The sequence below is a fragment of the Rhineura floridana genome, chromosome 6 (genome assembly GCF_030035675.1).
Source record: "Rhineura floridana isolate rRhiFlo1 chromosome 6, rRhiFlo1.hap2, whole genome shotgun sequence".
In the NCBI taxonomy this organism is placed as follows: domain Eukaryota; kingdom Metazoa; phylum Chordata; class Lepidosauria; order Squamata; family Rhineuridae; genus Rhineura; species Rhineura floridana.
Window position 1 is genome coordinate 154,859,653 of NC_084485.1, and position 19,756 is coordinate 154,879,408.

At 41.2% G+C, this 19,756-nt stretch overlaps 1 protein-coding gene across 7 annotated transcripts in view; it reads left to right on the forward strand.

Moving 5' to 3' along the window:
* Window positions 1-19,756, forward strand: part of RASAL2 (RAS protein activator like 2) — a 340,966-nt gene that overhangs the window by 138,315 nt on the left and 182,895 nt on the right. For all 7 annotated transcript variants that reach the window (XM_061634210.1, XM_061634211.1, XM_061634205.1 and 4 more), the window contains exon 3: window positions 7,683-7,809. In XM_061634210.1, coding sequence (XP_061490194.1) covers window positions 7,683-7,809 — 127 coding nt within the window. The remainder of the gene's footprint in view (window positions 1-7,682; window positions 7,810-19,756) is intronic.

Here is a 19,756-nt window from a genome sequence, read left to right on the forward strand (position 1 = left end):
CAAGGTGGCATTTTTGTTGCCAGGACCATCTTCCATCTGGAAACCGATGTCCTCACTGTGGGCGGCTGTGTGGATCCAGAATTGGCCTCCACAGTCACTTACGGACCCACTGTTAAAGACCTTACCCTGGAAGACAATCTTACTCGGCCACGAGTGATCGCCAATGAGTGAATGAATTGCTTTATCCCAGCACTCAGACAATATGACATAGTTTGGACAATGCCGTTTCCCTGCTCATAGCTAGTTGTTGCTGTACAGCAGTAAATATGGTATTTGCAATGTAATCTGATTGATGGATATGATGGGGACCTATGGGATACTGCCCTTTACACTGCCATTGTTACAAGTTGCACTTCTTCTCACTATCTCTCTGCATTTTGAACGAAAGCTTTGCTAATTTTGTTTTATAACTTATTTAGAGGCTAAATTTACCATGCTATGTCACTCAAGTGCAGGAGGGATGCTGTATGCTCCTCCTCAATTTGCTACTGGCACATCAGCACTCTGCCTTTTCTACAATAAACTCAAAACCGAGATTAGATTCATGACACTGTAAGGTAGATTAGACTGGGGGAAAATAACTTGCCCCGAAGCTTCAGAGCAGGATCTTGAATCTCCTATATAACATTACCACTCTATATACCATTACCATATACCACTCTAGCCATTATACCATACTAGCTGACAAGACTAGATGTGAGTATAGCGCAAAAGTTCAGATCTGAATCTGTCTGCTATCTAGAAAGAATATAATTTACCACTTATGAATAAGAGCATCCAAAAGAAGAGTGAAGGTCTGCTTTATCTTCTAAACCACATGCCAAGAACTTCTCATTTAGGAAGTTGCTTCTGGCATGTATAGCAAACATATGCGTGGATCAGAATAGCGGAAAGGCCAATACTCCTCCCAGAACACCTGCAACCATGCTATGGCAGAGCACTGGAGTGAGGAACCAAGGTGTTCCCTTTTCCAGACACCCTCTTGTCACCACCATCATATTACTAAATGTCTTGAATCACTGTTTCCTTTAATCAGCTTTGAGAAATGTAAAGGCTGGAGTTAAAAACTTAAGTCACTAGAGAGAAATAGGTAAGTGGTGAGCCAGTTGATGGTAAGCTGTAAGCTAGATCTGGCCATCCAGTTGCCTACAACCCAGGGCCGGATTAAGGCCAACTGATGCCCAATGCATAGCCCAACAACGGTGCCCCCCTCGGCCCTTTCACTGCTTAACTGACAAGACATTAAGACTCAATAAGTACTGAAGGTGAAATAAGAGATTGAAAATTCAGTTTTCTTCCAGGCCAGACACCACAACTATATTAAATAAAAACTGTTTTTTTTATTTTATTTAACACTAAATAGCAGTAAGCAATATAAGCAAATTATTTACTTATAACTAGGGCAACAGAAAAAATACAGATTTTCAACACTGTTTTATGCATTTCTTAATAAAATTGTTATAAGGGGGGGAAATGCAAAAACAAAAATGTATTGAAAACGATTTTTAATCACCCTCCCAAAGATTATAAGGCAAAATAAGATCTGATATTATCTCTACTGAAACTATGTGATCTCGAGAGCATACTTTTCAATTTTGAAAATCCTCTTTCTACAGAAACCGATGTTGGTGGACAATTTTTAAAAAAGATATTCTAATGGAGAAATATCATTATTTGTACGAAACAAAACATTTTTTTATTCCATTGCTTTCTAACCTTGAAGATACATAGCATTTCAGCATACATGGATCAAAAGATGCAAAATAATGCTTATTGACATTGTTGCCTACTTATAACTTTATTTATACTTTAAAAAGTTTTCTCCTAGATTTTTTAATTGCAAAGTCTTTGATCAAGTCCTCAAAACTAATCTGGCGTAAAAAATCTGCTTCTATACTTAGCAGAGACAAGGCATCCAGCTTGTCTTCTCACATAGTTGTTCTGTTGGGATTTTTAATATGCTGGAGCTGAGAAAATGAACGCTAAGCTGTGCAATTTGTGACCATTAATGTTAAAAATATACGCAAGGCAATGTCTACATTTGGAAACACACACTCCATTTTGTCTTCTAAAATTATTTTATAAAGTTCAGCATGACTGAATCTGGTTTTTACAGTTTTTGTTGCACTGAACTTATAGCGCACATATGAGTGAAACTGCTGAAGCTCAGCAGAGAGATTAGTGTCCAAGTCCTCTGGCAGATAAGGAGAATTACAAAAAATTCGACTAAAGTAGAGTGTGTCAGTGAAAGAGTTGAGAGTTAAGGGCATGATAGCTAGGGGAAAAAACTCTGTGGTGCCCCCAGTGCCAGTGCCAGGCTATTTTGCGCCCTAGGCAAGGCTACCTGCACCCCCCCCCAAAAAAATTGCTAACTTCAATTTTCAAAAATAGATGTCTTGTAGAAAACATGAAAAGCACAAAACTTGAAACTGCTAAATTTATTTTAAATTGCAAGAATAAGTAATACAACAATCTTTGATTATCTTTCTCAAATACAAAAGAAAATGTTTTAGCACACAAATCATTTTGAATAATCTTGTGAATTGTGATGTTATAATTTAAGTCTCTTAAAAGTTTCAATTTCAGGCACATCAAAATATCACTTTGCTTGCCTTTTCCTTTGCAAATTTTGTCACCAATTCCTTCAGGTCAAGTGCTGATGCTTGGGCATGTTCAATTGATATAGTTGCCAAGCCAACTAGTCTCTTTTGCAAGATGGTTGAGCGTATGTTAGTTTTTATAAGTTTGAGCTTTGAGAAACTGCGTTCACCACTTGCCACTGACACTAGAAGTGTGAGAAGGATCCTTAGAGCAACAGAAACATTAGGCACATTATCCAGGAGTTTTTGTTGTAGTATGAAGAGAAGTACTCCTTGTGGTGGCATAGACTTTGGAAGTCTTTGAGCTATTGCTATGAGTTCACAGCACAGATCTTCAGCATCAATATTGTTGCACGCCTCCCCCAATCTCCGAGCAGTGAGATTTTGGGGGTCCCTGCGCTTCTCCAGGATTTGGTTTCCTTTGGGAAGAAGGTCAGCGGAGACTGCGGTGTCTTTATGAAATATGGTTTGTTTATTTACACACGTTCCAACCTGAGCTCAAGGATGGAGGCGTTCAACGCATCAGCAGTCCGATATTCAGCTTTCCCATAAATGTTACAGGAGGCCCCCCAAATGCCATGGTGCAGAGAGCCAGTCTCTCTGCCTCCCTCCATCTGCCAGCCTTTCTCTAGACAACTAAAAACTACAAGCACAACTTCTGCTAGCTGCCAGGAGTGGGGGGGAGGCTGCTCTCCAGAAGAGTTTCAGTGACAAAAAGGGTCTTCCCTTTATCTTACCTGGCCACTCTATTTGATTAACAAAGGAGATTCATCTGGCTAACAGAGCCAGCCCCCAGGCATAGGATTCCAGATCAGAGGCTGGAAAGGGGACCCACAGGAATCATCCATTCCAACCCCCATGCTCATAACAATATCTTTGTTTCCATTGTGCATCAATGATTTTTCCAAATTCTTGCAGGCCTTAAGTACATCTTCAGCAGATTTTTTGTTGATACTGTATATATCATACAGGAAGCCAAATATGGAATTATATTGTTGTAACTGTTGGAATCTCTCTTCAACAGATTGTATGGCCATGTCTAAGACAGCATAGTAGAAACCTACTTTGAATTTCTGCTTTGGATCTTGCGGTGCCTCTTCTTGGGCCTCATACTAAAACTGCTGTTTCTTTCTCCTTTGTCTAACCTGTTCTGTCTCAAAGTTTGGTAGTATTTCTAGCTCTTTTGCAATCTCAGCAGCATTTATCAAAACTTGTTGAAAACCCTCATCACACCTGCAGCCCACAAGGTAATTCTTGGTCACTTGCAATTGGCTTGTAGCTGAATTTAAATCAGCTTCCTTATTTTGTAGTAGCTTGCTTGTAAGATTGACTTCAAAAAGGATGTTGTACCATGTAACAAGGGATACCACAAACTTGAACTTACAAATTGCATCATCAAGGGCCTTAGCTTCAATTCGGGAAGTATTTCCAGATAAACCTTTTAGGCTTGTGTCATCCAAGATCTCTATTAAAGCATCATATATACTACCAAGATGATATCTCAGTGGTTTCAAAGCATCGATCCGACTCTCCCATCTTGTTTTGCTCAATGGCTTAACAGTTATGCCTAAGTCTGGTACATGGCTAGTTAGAATTTGCCAACGCTGAGTCAATGCAGAGAAATAATTATAGATCTGTTGAACCAAACTGAAGAAACTAGTTGCTTCCAGACAACACTTAGCGTCATCATTGACTACCAAGTTTAAAGAGTGTGCATTGCAGGGCACAAAAAAGGCACGTGGGTTTATGTCCAGGAGTCTCTTTTGTACGCCATTTTCTTTGCCTTTCATGTTACTCCCATTATCATAACCTTGACCACGCAGATTCTCAATTGGTAATCCCATTTGCTCAAGCTGTCCAAGAAGAGTTTCTGTCATAAAGGCACCTGTAGTCTCCTTTAGCGGAACAAACCCCAAGAAATGTTCTCTTATGATAACCTCAGGCTCAGACATCTCATTAACTGATGGTTTGATTACATCAACATAACGTACAATCATTGTCATTTGTTCAGTATGACTAATATCAGGTGTGCAGTCCAGAATAATTGAGTAGTATTTGGCTGAGTTTGCATGTGCTGAAAGTTTCTGCTTTATAGCACCTGCTAGAAGCTGTATAAGCTCATTTTGGATATTTTTTTCCTAGGTAGTGAACCACTGTTGATCTTTAACTCTGCACAAATGTTCATTCATGATAGGATCAAAAAGGGCTAGATATTCTACAAACTTCAAAAAATTTCCATTGCTAGCACTGTACAACTTTTCAGTTGTAACACGAAATGCCAAGTTTTGTATGCCAAGAACTATGACCAAAGCAATCAAGCGTTTCAAGATTTGTCGCCAATATTGTTCCTCTTGCCTAATTTTCTGCTGGTTAATATCATCAATTGTTTTTCCTTTAGATAAGTGCAATTCAAGTTCTCTCCAGGTCTGATAGTTTTCTAAATGGTCAGTATTCCGTTGCACAAACACGCTGTTACTCACTCGAGTATAAAAAGGATAAATAAAAAACAGAATATAGATATTTTTCATAAGACTTTATAATTAATTATATTCCATAGCACTGTTGTGGTATTTATCTTAAAATAAAAAATATAAATTGTCAGTTGCCTTTTTACAAGGGTTAAAAAAACTAATCAGTATAAAACTATGCCCCTCAAAGATCAGTACTGCACCCTTCTGAGGTCTGCGCCCTAGGCGGCTGCCTAGTTGGCCTAGTGATAGCACCGGCCCTGGGTGCCCCCCTTCCCTTGGTGCCCTAAGCACGTGCTTATTTTGCTTAATGGTTAATCCAGTGCTGCTACCACCACAGTATATAAAAGAATGATGGACTTCTGTATTACATTTTCTGGAGGGAGGACTTAGTGAAGTATTCATTAAATAAAGTGGGTGGGGAACCTCAGGTCTGGGGGCTGCAGCCCTCCAGGCCTCTCTGTCTGGCTCTTGGAGCTCTTCCTAAGAAATGCCTGCTTCCCAGGCCCCACCCTTCAGTAGCCCTCCACACACTACTTGAGTGCTTTTGCCTGATAATGCCTCTTCCCTGCCTTGATAGGAGATGGAGTGTGAGTGTGTAACCCTCTGGCTTTTGTGTAGCTGGAAGGTAAGAATTACATTCATTGTTCTACCCTGCACTTTGGAGGGGGGAAAAAACTGGAAAAGTTTTCTTCTGAACCTTCACATCTCTAGGCCCTTCCCACTTTTAGCTCAAATTTCGATTGTGGCTCCCACCCTCTGGAATTCCCTACCTCTTGACCTTCGCCATGCCCCCTCCCTGATGAGTTTCCGCCGGGCCTTAAAGACCTGGCTCTTCAGGCAGGCCTACAGGATTTCCGGGGTGGATTAACCTTTATGCTGTTATTAACTGGAAGGGTGTTTTTAGATTAATTATTGATTGTGGTTGTTGGTTTTTATTGTATTTTAATGTGTTAATGTACGTCGCCTAGAGTGACCGTTAATTCGGCCAGATAGGCGACTCATAAATAAAATTTTATTATTATATTATTATTATTAAGTTCCCCCAATTGGTTTTAAAAATGCTGGGTCTTGAAGGTTCCCCAAGAGGGAACGTGGCCCTTGGACTGAAAAAGGTTTCCCACCCCTGGCATATATAATACTTAAAAATTAAAACTAGAAAATGAATCTAGCCAATAACTTTCATAAATGTGAGGAAAGATATGAATATGAGAATCTCTCTCTCTCTCTCTCTCTCTCTCTCTCTCTCTCTGTGTGTGTGTGTGTGTGTGTGTGTGTGTTGATTGTATGTAGAATCCTAGTCATATCTTAAAAAGTAATTGCAGACACAGTCATACTGGTGTTCAGCTGGAAAGGAAAATCTCAGCTAAAATTCCAAGTGCAAGAAATGAATAATTGAAGTGCCCAAGCAGAATTTCTGCACTGGGCAACCCAAACTACTTCATCAGCACGCTTGGAGTTTCTGGGAGAATGAAATCACCCTTCTTGAAAACAGAGACTTCAGATCAAGGCATGACTGTGCTGGCAACAGAGGGATGATGAGGAAGAAGATGGGCAAGGAGAGATGCTGCATAATCTAGGGTTGCTTCTCCTGGTTCGTGACTTCGCAGATCTTTGAGTAACTTGGTTTTACAAATGCTTGACCCAATGAAATTTACTGTCCAAATCTCTCTCAGTTAATACACATGGTTGTCAGCTCTGATGCCTAAAGGGTGAAGAGTAGACATAATGTGTTTTATCCCTCTACTGGGTCAGTAGGCACGCTTACATGATTCTGTGGCTTAGGAACTGGAAGTGAATCAGGTGAATCAGGAACTGAAAGAGTGAATTGTAAAGTGGAAAAGAGCAACAAATGTGAGAGCACATGCAAGATACCAACTCTAAATCAATATACATCACCTTCGTGGTTATTGTGTACCTGTTTGGGCTGCTCCCAGACTAGCTCTTTGATTGCAGGAAGTACATCTGAGGCAACTTATAATTTGGATACAGGAGAGGCCACAGCTCAGTCATAGAGAACATGCTATGTGCTTACAAGGTCCCAGGTTCCATCTCTGGCATTTTCAGTTAAGCACTGGGGTATCTTTTCTCATGGGGTATTTCCACCAGCCTGCTTTAGTTTTGAATATATTCAATGCTGTATCTGGAATGTTTAAACTTGTTCTGGGAGTGCAGGGAACCATGGGGCAGTGGATAACGTTGGGAAGATTTTTCAAGGTGCTATTGAAAATGATTACATATATATATCATCCACCTGATGTAGTGAAATCTGGTCCATGAAAGCTCATGCCATAATAAAAGCCTGTAAGGTGCCACAAGACTTTGTTTTGCTTTGTTTGCTGCAACAGAGCAACCCTTCTGGTATACCATCATACCTTTTTATTGTATTGTCTGTGGAACTCACATTCTTGCTTTTTAGCTGACGCAGCTTAAAATAAAAATTAGATTGCAAATTCATTCAGATATCATCTAACCATTAAATAAGCTTCCGTTTCTGCAAACTGTGACATAGAACTGAGACATTAATAAGGACTTCTAGGCAGGAAAAACTACTTCCAGCTATTAATGTTGAAAAAATAAATTTATGGTGTGCCTGTGTCCTTTTCATGTGCAGATGGCTGTCGAAGGAGGGCAGGAGCAGGCAACAGAATCTACCAAAGGGCGTTGCCTGCGGCGTACTGTGAGTGTTCCTTCGGAGGGTCAATTTCCTGACTATCCACCAGAGGGGACTACAAAGCTAGGTAAGTTGTACAAGTAGAACAAGCCATAAAGCTTTCTAAGTTAAAGTTCCATGTTCAAGAAACTGCATTCCACCCAACAGTATTATCATTATTTTGTTTGAACTGACGTCATTGTAAATAGTGAAAATCTTATAGCAGTGACATTGCCAATTAAGGTTGGACAGATCAATAATTTCGAAGTATTAAGGATTTAGCTGAATTAGTAAAGTTTCTGTTACGTTCTTAGGCAGGGGGCTGCTATACAACACTGACACAAGTGTGCTTCTGAAGTTACTGAGCAACCCTGAAATTTATAATTCTTTATCTTGATATGTATCAATAGTGTAGTATCCTTCATGGGCAGTTTAAAGTGACTCCTATTGCATGTTTGAGCTGCCTAGTTTTGATTTCAGTTTTTTTTAGCCTTATAAGCTCTTGGTGCTTGCAAGGACAAAACTGCAATCTGTGCCTAGTTCTGTGGTTTTCACTGTTTTGTCATGATACTACCGCTCAGTTTAATATAGCAGTTCTTAATGTAATCTTTTGAAACAGTTTATAATAAAATCACACTTTTTCTGCAAAGACAGATGGGGAAAAGTGGCCCCCAAAAAGTAATGAAGGGAAAGGGAAGTGCTGAAAAGAAGCAGGAACGGGCTTTTCTGGCTATAAGAGCCCCATTTCCTCTGTCTTAGTGGCATATGAATAGGGAGTTGGTGTCTAAATACCCAGACTCTGGGTTCAAGCACCAGATATATCTATCTATCTCCTGGTGCTCTGTACTTGGAGGGCCAAACTCAACATGATGGAGGCAGTTACGGCTGCTTGCTCATTCACATGTCTGCACTCACTCATGTGTAAATCAGATGGAGAGAGAGTCATCCTTTTTACAACAATGCAAATAGCTTCCCTAGATGACCTGTGGCCAAGGGCCAAAGTAAATGCAATGGTGGGGGTGGGGAAGGAAGCCACATTTGTTCACACCATTTATATATAGAGGGAACTGAATTATTATAACAACAAACAATGTTTCTGGGTGAGGGGAGTCAAGTCCTAGAAGCTTACACTGAAAGGCAAGGTAGGCATTTGTTAAATAAAGCATTAAATTCTGCCCCTTCCTGTGCCTTACTTCAACATACTTCATTGCTTCGGGTACCTTTTGTTAGCAAGACTCCTCTGTAGACACGTTTCACATTCACAAATTCTACAAGTCTTGTGAATTAGGATCTTTTGACATGGGCAATAGTGCGTCTTGGCAGATTTACCCAGTAACTTGCACTCATACAGATCTTAAACATGAGGATATTTATTTATATACACACAGAATCAAAATATACACCTTTAACACTTCAATGGGGAATAGCTCAGTAACACTACATATCTATGGACATCAGTGGGGATTAGCTCAGTAACAATATGTGTGAGGAAATTAGCTAAATAAACCTAATCATAACTAAACTCACATACATTCAAAATACACACACGAAGGAGCAAGCACACAAGGCTTAAGAGGAGATGGGGGGAAGGCACACTAGCCTGCCTTTTCTCTGGGCTCACTTTGCAGACTAGGCCTCAGTCATGTGCAGCTGGGCAGGGAGGACCAGAATATGGCGTCTGAAACAGTCACACAGTCAAAGATAGGCAGAGGGAGCAGATGTGGAGGCTACAATTTGTAGGGAAAGGACCTCCGGAAGACAGGATAAAGAGCAAGATATACCTCTCCCAGCCCTGATGGGCAATCTAGAAATTGAACTGGAGTGGGTTGAGGCTACTGGGTCACACAGGGAAACAGCAGATGCAGCAGGCAGGGGTCCTGAAATGGCTTCTTGGGTCTCTGCTTTAGCTAGCAAAGGTCCAGAGCAAAGCAGGAAAAGTAGCAGAGCACTGAAAAGAGCTTTTGAAGCAGCTTCAGCCAGCAGGGACCTCTGTTTCAGCAGGCAGGGGTCCAGAGCTATTGAAGGAAAAGCAGGGGAGAGTCAGACCTCTGGGTTCTGCCTGGCTAAGTGATTCAGCTGGCTATTTCAGGTACAGTGATATTCAGCAGGGTATGTGACCAACACCCAGAGGCCAGAAAAATGATTCAGCAAGTGATTTCATAGTGGAACTGGGCAACCAGAAATCAAGACCCAGAACCCAGAACATGGCTCTAGGAGTCCAGTTTTTATACCTTTCTGAACAAAAACCTCAAAGGGGGGGTGCAGAATTTATTCGGTCCTTCTTTAATTTCCATTACTATTATGATCACATACCAAAACAAGATGTGCTGATAATCATGGGGGACTGGAATGCAAAAGTAGGGAACAGAGAAGAACTAGGAATTGTGGGGAAATGGGGCTTAGGAGATAGAAATGAAGCAGGAGACTTATCAAATTTTGTGAAGCCAATAATTTGTTTCTCGCAAACACATTTTTTGAGCAACCAAAACGACGACTGTACACATGGACATCACCAAATGGTCAATATAGGAATCAAATTGATTATATAATTGGTTGCAGAAGATGGAGAAGTTCCATGCTTTCTGCGAAAACAAGACCAGGAGCAGACTGTGGTACAGATCATGAACTGGTCATATAAAAAATCAGAGTAAAGCTAAAGAACAATAACAAAGCAATCATAACGCCAAAATACAATTTAAATAACATCCCAGAAGAATATAAAGATCAAATAAGGAACAGATTTGAGGCTTTAAACTTAGTTGAGAGAGAACCAGAAGAACGATGGAATGAAGTCAGAGACATCAGGGAAGAATGCAGACAGACAATACCTCTAGTTAAAAAGAGAGAAAGACCTCAATGGATGACTGAGGAAACTCTTAAAATTGGTTAAAGAGAGAAGGAAAGCAAAAGCAAAAGGAGACAGGAACATGGTTAGAATCTTAAATGCAACTATACAGCGGCTAGTACATAGGGACAAAGAGAACTATTACAATAGTTATTGTATAGAAATAGAAAAGGATAACAAAAAGGGTAGAACAAGAGCCCTATTCCAAAAGATTAGAGAAATGAAAGGGAAATTTAAACCAAAAGTAAGGATGAATAATCAACGGGGAACACACTGACTGACCAAGATGAAATAAAAGGAAGATGGAAGCAGTACACTGAAGAACTCTATCAAAGAGATGCCAGGATGACAGATTCATTCATGGAGGAACTGTATTATGAAGAACCAGAAATTTTAGTAATGTGAAGTGAAAGCTGCTCTTAAAATACTTGGAAGAAACAAATCACCAGAAACGGATGGCATACCAATAGAGTTGCTACAAGCAACTGAGACTGAATCTGTCCAAATTTTGAGAAACAATTGTCAACAAATATGGAAAACAAAACAATGGCCCACAGATGGGAAGTGTTCAATATACATCCCAATTCCAAAGAAAGGGGATCCCAGGGAATGCAGTAATTATAGAACTATTGCCTTAACATCCCATGCAAGTAAAGTAATGCTCAAGATTCTACAACAAAGGCTCTTACATATATGGAGCGAGAAATGCCAGACATCCAAGCTGCATTTAGAAAGGGAAGAGGCACCAGAGATCATATCGCAAACATACGTTGGATAATGGAATGGACCAAGGAATTTCAGAAAGAAATCACCTTGTGCTTTATAGATTACAGCAAAGCCTTTGATTGTGTAGATCATGAAAAACTATGGCATGCTTTAAAGAAATGGAGGTGCCACAGCATCTGATTGTCCTGATGCACAATCTATACTCTGGACAAGAGGCTACTGTAAGGACAGAATATGGAGAAACCAATTGGTTCCCATTCAGAAAGGGTGTGAGATGGGTTGTATTTTATCACCCTGCTTGCTAAATCTATACAGAGAACATATCATACGGAAAGCAGGATTGGACCAAGATGAAGCAGGTGTGAAAACTGGAGGGAAAAATATCAATAATTTAAGATATGCAGACGATACCATACTCTTAGCAGAAACCAGTAATGATTTGAAACGAATGCTGATGATAGTTAAAGAGGAAAGCACAAAAGCAGGACTACAGCTGAACATCAAGAAGACTAAAGTAATGACAACAGAAGATTTATGTAACTTTACAGTTGACAACAATGACATTGAACTGTCAAGGATTATCAATACCTTGGCACAGTCATTAACCAAAATGGAGACAATAGTCAAGAAATCAGAAGGCGGCTAGGACTGGGTAGGGCAGCTATGAGAGAACTAGAAAAGGTCCTCAAATGCAAAGATGTATCTCTGAACACTAAAGTGAGGATCATTCAGACCATGGTATTCCCGACCTCTATGTATGGATGTGAAAGCTGGACAGTGAAAAAAGTGGATAAGAGAAAAATGAAATTTGAAATGTGGTGTTAGAGGAGAGATTTGCGGATACCATGGACTGCGAAGAAGACAAATAATTGGGTGTTAGAACAAATTAAACCACTATCACTAGAAGCTAAAATGATGAAACTGAGGGTATCATACTTTGGACACATAATGAGAAGACATGATTCACTAAAAAAGAGTGGGAAAAACAACAGGGAGTAGAAAAAGAGGAAGGCCACACAAGAGATGGATTGATTCCATAAAGGAAGGCGCAGACCTGAACTTACAAGATCTGTACAGGGTAGTTCATGACAGATCCTACTGGAGATCACTGATTCATGAGGTCGCCATAAATCATAATCAACTTGAAGGCACATAACAGCAACAATTATGTGTCATATGGTCAGGGTAATGGGCTTTTCTTTGGTGAAGACAGGTGGTGGCATTCATCTTTTAGGTAGCTTGATAAGATTTGAACAATGGGCTCCTCTCATGAGGGCCAAATGTTTACAATTACTTTTGGGATTGCATTGATTGGATTGCCAAAGGTCATGTCCTGTGCATATGACTGGCATCATCCTCTCGGTTGAAATGACGGACAACTCTTTCAGCTGCTTTTTCATCAGGTCTCAAGTAGCATCTTGTAAAATGAGCCAAACTGAAGCCATTTTAAAAATCACACGGGCCATGTTGGGGTGGAGTCTCTCAGGTTTATAGTTTCATAGCCAGCCTGCCAACACTTTCTCCTCAATCATGCTCAATTCCAGCACACTAAGCTTGTGCAAGAAGTACCTGAAAGTAATGAGGGGGAAGGCGCACCTATTTCAGATTAAAAACCAGACCCCACCAGTGGATGTCAACAAGAGAGGTGCATAAATAAATGAATGCATCTTCCATTGTGTCTAGTTTGGCCCTTAGCAGCAGGTTGCCCAAGGGAGCCTTTCACCTTTCCTGCAGTAGTTGTCAGATATAGATGTATATATAACCTACTTGTACATTTCGCCTCTTGATACTCACATGAGGACTCGTTTTTGCTCTCTCTGGTCCTACCTTGCTGAAATGACATCAGTGAGTGACTCGCTTGAAAAGGGCTCAAATATATGTAAAGGACACTCCGATCTCTTTGAAGTAGGAGTGACTTCCTGTAGATGGGAAGAATGCATAAGAGGTTGTTTGCGATCCCACTTTTCCTTTTTCAGAAGTCTTTAATCAGGAACGTATGTGCCTAACAAACTGCAATTGTGAATTAGTAGAAGGGCACTTGTAGCTTAGTAATTAGCATTTTGCAATTCCAGTCGTCATGGCACTATTTCTGAAGCACCCGCTGTGAGTTACTTGGATAAGGTACTCATCTCTGAGTATTTTCAGAGACACATCTAGGCGTTGTTAGGAGGAAGAAAGTTGTCTTGTCATTTTCCATGTCTTTTGGAAGCCAAGATGTATTGTTAAACTAACAACTGAACCCTTGAATATAAAACCACTCCTTGAATCCCACGGTGTTCTAGTGCAAACTGAACATTCATTTCAAAGAATGCAAAACTTGATTACAAGGCTTCCCATTCATCCAGCGCACACAGTCACACAGACAGACACTCCCCCCTTCTGCTCTTCCTACCCTGCCTTCCATAGCCCCATCTGCTTTATTTTTTAGCCCTCTGAAGGCCCCGGCCACTCTATTTTCTGCCCCCCTCCACCACCCTTCCTTCCAAATAACCAACCAGTGCAAAGGCTTGCTGCCATCCAATCACAATGGAAGTGGATGCTTGCAGCAATGACCTAGCAAGGACCTACAGGCAGCCAAAGGAACTGTACAAGAGGACCATTTTAATTTCATTTTTGTGTATATTTGTGATCTGAGGCAGAGGGTTGCAGATAGCCTGGTGAGCACCAAGACAGCCTTTTGGAGGATGCCCTGGCACCTGTGGGCATAGCATTGGAGACCCCAGCATTACGTAATCCATTGCAGGGCAAATAATGCATCAGATATCTTGTATCTGTCTATCTAGCTACAAGATTTTGTAGCTCAATACAATTTTGCAGCAGTATGACACTGCAGGGATGGAAAGAGCAGAGGAAACCTCAGGAAAAGTAAAAGACCACGAATGAAGGCCAGAATCTATAGCTTTGAATAAGACACGCTCTTTTTCCATTAGTTTTAGTTAGTTTTGGATTAGTTGTTCGGGAGAATCTCATTGCTTGAAGGGCATGCTTTGCAGTGAGCTGAATCCTTAAGTGTGTCTCTGAAAAAATGACAATGAGAGTTGATATCATGAAGGAGAGCGTTGGAGTTGGACATAACTGAAGCAAAAAGGAGAAACAGATGGCAGCCAGCAGCATGTGCTAACAGCAACAGCTGCACCCAGAATAGCTTTGGAATGGACACCAAATGCTGAAAAGCCCAAGAGGGTAGATAAAATTGCTAGGAGGGAAAATGCCATGCAAAGCTTTCACTGCCACCTTGGTATGTATGTGTGTGTGTGTGCGCACACACAGAGAGAGAATCCTTTTAGTAAACAAGGACTGTATTTCATGAAGGATGGTGTCTGAATTTAATGCTTGCGATGATCTTGAGCTAGATTTATTATATACATTCTCCTGTGAAGTTCAATGGCTACACTGTTTGATTTACATCTTTGATTCCTAGGCACACAATCCCTGCGTAGGCATGGACTTGACAGTATATGAAAGTCATGGTATAGCCTTTGTGAGACTGTGTCCCTTCAGACAGTATATGGGGTAGATGGATTGCATGTTTGAGTGCTCTGCCAGAATGGACAAAATTAGAGGAAAGGCTAAACGAGAAACTTTTCCATGGCCCTTATTGGGGATCAGACATAAATTTGAAACCAATAAAAGAATAAGCTTTTTCTTGACCCTTTTTGAATAACCAATTATGTATAAAAGTATGCCGCAAAGCATACTTGGACCCAATTCTTTATTCCATAACCATAATTGGGAAAATTACCAAATTGCAAACAGTCTGTATTTGATCATTTTATAGGTCTTGCTGCACATCATGGTTATAAATTGGTCCCAGCATTCATCACCCTTATTCTTCTGTACCTGTTCCTCGTTATTTTAATTACATTTGTAACTTAAGGGGGTAAGCATCTGGAACTCCCTGATATTCTAGTTACCAACATCATTCTCTGGTCCTCTTTGGAAAAAAACTTGTTGCTGTCCTGGCCAGCTCCTTTGAAATGAAACTCGGGATCACTGACATGTTTTTCTCTGTTGTTTTTAATGTAAAACTTAGCATGCCAGAGGTATGTAGATCACACTACACGTGTCCTGTCCGAACCCGCTGAAGTCAGACACGAATGCAGAGGTGTGTTTTTCTATAGTAGATTTAATGGAAAGTTTCAGTTCAGAGTGCTTCATGAATCAGCTTACAGATTACACAGGATTCAGCTTCATTACTAGGAAAAACTAGGTATGACTATACTGCACTAAGACATTGTTGCAGCAACTAGACAAGCCTCCTTCTTATAGGGACAATGAGAGCCCATTGAGATTGCCAGCACCACCTCCTATGACCAGGGAGATGGTGGCCGGACTGCCTCGGTGCAGTCCTCCCCAACAGGAGGAGGGGGGCTGTGTGGTGGCTGTGATGGAGTGGGCAAAGGAAGGGGGTGAAAGGTAGGTGGAGAAACATCTTCCTGACTGGGATGGGCACCCTTGCTGGTAAGTGGATCTATGGGGTGAAACTATCACCGGCTACAGCATGGGAGCTCGCAGATACTTGCATGTCTGAAGACACGTCACCGGTGTCTCCTTCCCACTCAGTCTTACGCCTCCTCTTTGTTCTCACCACCCCACGTCCATTCTGCGGGGCTCGTAACAGGTCACGCAGGTCTCTGGGTATCTACCAGACATTACTAGGCATGACTACCCAAGCAAAGATGTTGTTGCAACAGTTTGACATGTCCCAAGGGACCCCTTAAGTAGGTTCAGGCTGGGCACACTATTTGAATGGGAACTGTCTCTTGGGCCAGGACTGGGCAAGCAACTGGGCACTCTTGCAAGTAGGCTGGAGAGCCAGCTCAGTCTGTTTATGCCTGGACAGGCAACAGCACAACCTTGGCACTGAGATGCCTCAGCCAGTTCACTCTCAGGCTCTGCCTCCAAACCCTCCCACCATTCTACAGACTCACCTATAACAGGAGGCAGATTGGGAGGTGGTTCACGAAGCAGGGTAGGTGGGATTTTGACTTTCAACTACACCTCAGTTGTGGCAGCCCACACTTGAGGGGCGGAGCCCTCCCCTGGATCCCAGTCCTTCACTTTGGAGCCACTCTGCCAAGAACTCTCCATGGGACTTCTTTATTTTATTTATTAAAATGTATATACCGCTTGATTGTAAAAAAATCTCTGAGCAGTTTACAAAAGACATTAAGAGTTTTGATAAAATAGTTAAAAACAAGTATTATTTATTATTTATTTTATTTAATTTAATTTATATACCGCCCTAAGCCCAAGGGCACTCTGGGCGGTGTACATAATTAAAACATTTTAAAACAAATTTAAAAAATAGCAACAGACAAAAAAAATTAAAACACATCTGCATCTATGCATCTAGATAGGTTTGCCTAAAGTAAAAACATTTTAAGCAGGTGCCGAAAAGAATGCAGCACAGGCAGGGAGTTCCAAAGAGTTGTACTGCCATACTAAAAGGACATGCCCCATGTGGAGAGGTTTTGGTTTTTTATTTTGTTTTTTAATTCTGCTCTAGTTTAGAAGGGGATTGTTCTGTATTTATTGAAAGATGCAAGCCACACTGAGTATCAGTCTTGAGAAAGAAAGTGTGGGACATACATTTTTCTTTTCTTTTTTTAGTATGCTTCCTTTTTTGGCCATTTCCTAATACTAAAATAGAAGTCTTTTTCAACTAGTCTTTTTAGTAATCCCCTTAGAAATCAGTTTTTTTAGAAACCCTAAAGTGCATCAAGGTTTATCATAATAAGTAACTCATTTGTGAAGTCCTTTGAGCTTTTCTCCCCCCTCTGTTTCCACCTGTACCTCATCTATAAGTAGGCTGATTATGGGACTGAATTGGCCTTGGTCGCCCTGATGGATGATCTTTATCAGGAGAAGGACAGAGGGAGTGTGACCCTTTTATTCTTACTTGATCTCTGGGCAGCTTTTGATACTATTGACCATGGAATTCTTCTGGTCCGACTTGGTGAGATGGGTATCGGAGGCACTGTTTTACAGTGGTTACAGTGGTTCCAATCCTATCTCCAGGGTCGTTTTCAGAGAATAGCATTGGGTGATTGTCTTTCGGCCCCCTGGCAGTTGTGCTGTGGGGTGCCGCAGGGTACCATCTTGTCCCCCATCTGTATGAAGCCCATCAGGTCATCAGGAGATTTGGGGTGAGGTGTCAGCAGTAAGCTGATGATACCCAGCTCTATTTCTCTGTAACATCTGAATTGGGAGAGGCCATGCAAGCCCTGGACCGCTGCCTGGACTCGGTGGAGGACTGGATGAGGGCCAGTAAACTGACTCTGAATCCTAGTAGGATGGAGGCGCTGTGGATTGGTTGTTCCCAAGTTTGGGTAATTGGTCAGTTGCCTGCTTTGGATGGGGTTGTACTCCCTTTGAAAGTGCAGGTTTGCAGTCTGGAGGTACTCCTGGATCCGTTTTTGTTGTTAGAGGCCCAGGTAACCTCAGTGGCTAGGAGTACCTTTTACCAATTTCGGAAGGTAAGATAGCTGCGGCCGTTTCTGGCCTGACCACTGTTGTCCATTCACTGGTAACCTCCAGGTTGGATTACTGTAATGTGCTTTATGTGGGGCTGCCCTTGAGGTTGGTCCAGAAGCTGCAGCTGGTGCAAAATGCAGAGGTGCGACTGCTCACTCTGGCAGGCTATCACCAACATGTCACCCCACTGCTGAAAGCATTGCACTGGCTGCCTGTTAGCTACCAGGCTAAGTTCAAGTTTCTAGTTTTGGTGTACAAAGCCCTGTACAGCTTGGGACCAGGATACCTGAAAGATCATCTTACACCTTTATACCCAGTCGATTACTACGCTCTGTAGGTGAGGGCCTCCTGCAGATACCATCTCATTGGGAGGTCTGTTCCGCACATTAATGTAGTGACACCTACCCTTTGGAATTGCCTCCCCTTTAATACTAGACAGGCGCCATCTCTGTTATCTTCTCGTTGCCTACTGAAGACCTTCTCCTTTCAACAAGCCTTTTAAGTAGAGACCTTATCCCAGTCTGTGTTGGAATTGCTTTTTAAGATTTTTTAAAAGATTTTTTTTAAAGCTAATTTTAAAGATGCTTTGTTTTAATGTTTTTAGAGAAGTTTTGTGTTACTATAGTTTAATGTCTGTTTTTATTATGTTTTAGAGTGTTTTAGTGTTTTTCTATGCCACCCTGGGCTCCTACTGGGAGGAAGGGTGGGATGATGATGATTGATGATGATGATGATAAAATAGTCTTCCATAAGGCCTCCATGATTCCTGACTTGAGATACCTTTCTTTCAGTATGTGCAGTTACCTTTCAAAATAAAATCTTCATATTCTGAGCTGAGAGTTTCTGTTTTTGAAAATCTATAGGGTTTCAGGGCAGAGTAGTTATTCCCCAGCAGCATCTGCTAAAAGTGCAGTTTGAGGGATGGGAGCTGTTAACTGAAATGTCCCTCTGTCTAATAATGGTTTCGGTCACCAGGAAAGTGATACTGTACCATAGTGAAGCTGTAATTACTAACACATCCTGCCATTCCTTCTTTCTTTAATTGGAAAGAAGACAAAACATGGTTTTGGTGATTCCCTTGTGTTTTGGAAAGCTGTAATTGTTGCAAATGAGGGAATGCCAAGTCTAAAAGGAGTCCTTGGGAAGATAAATTAATGACTGTGACCTCCTCATCTTTGTATGTGCCAGATTTCAGTGTTCATTTATTAGGGACTAACAGCTCTAGCTAGAGGTAAAGGGAGAGCAAACACTGAGAATCTGCTTGACACTTCCAGGTGTCTTAAGATTTGTTAACCCAGCCCACACCACAGCTGAATATTCTCTTCACTGTGCTTTTTGTTGTGAATGAAGAGTAGATGCTCACATAGATTTTTTTTACATATTTTAGTTGCTATGAATGAATTTTATTATTTAGGTTCTGTTTACATATCTCAGCTTTGTTCTTCTTAATTCTAAATCATTATTCCCACCACAACCACCACCAAGTAATCATCTAGCTAATGGGTTTCTGTGGGGGGGGATAATTTTGAATATCCATAGTAGCATCCAGTCATGCTTATGCAAGGCTCATTCATTTCAATTAGGTTTGCATTTCCCATTAGATTGATGATGATATTTGGATGTATAAATCTTGGGCCACCCCTTGTAAAATATCTCCTTGTGATTTGCTGAAAAAATCTCTTTCACGGTGGAGAAATCTAATGATGTTTTCTCACAGTTGAAAAGGGAGAAATGTAAAGAGAAGCCCTATTTTAACATTGAGATGTCTTCAATGATGTTGTTTTGACTCCTCAACTGCACTAAGCTTGAATTGTGTCTTTTGTGTCTTAAGGAATAGTTCTGCCCTTGCATCCACAGCCCCATGATAAGTTGGCTGCCCAGCAACCCCTCTTAGGAAGTGCCACATCTAACACAGACTGAGGGAGATTTCATCCAGAGAAATGGAAGACGCTCCCACTCTACTTCCTTCCTATTTCTTGATTGGTCC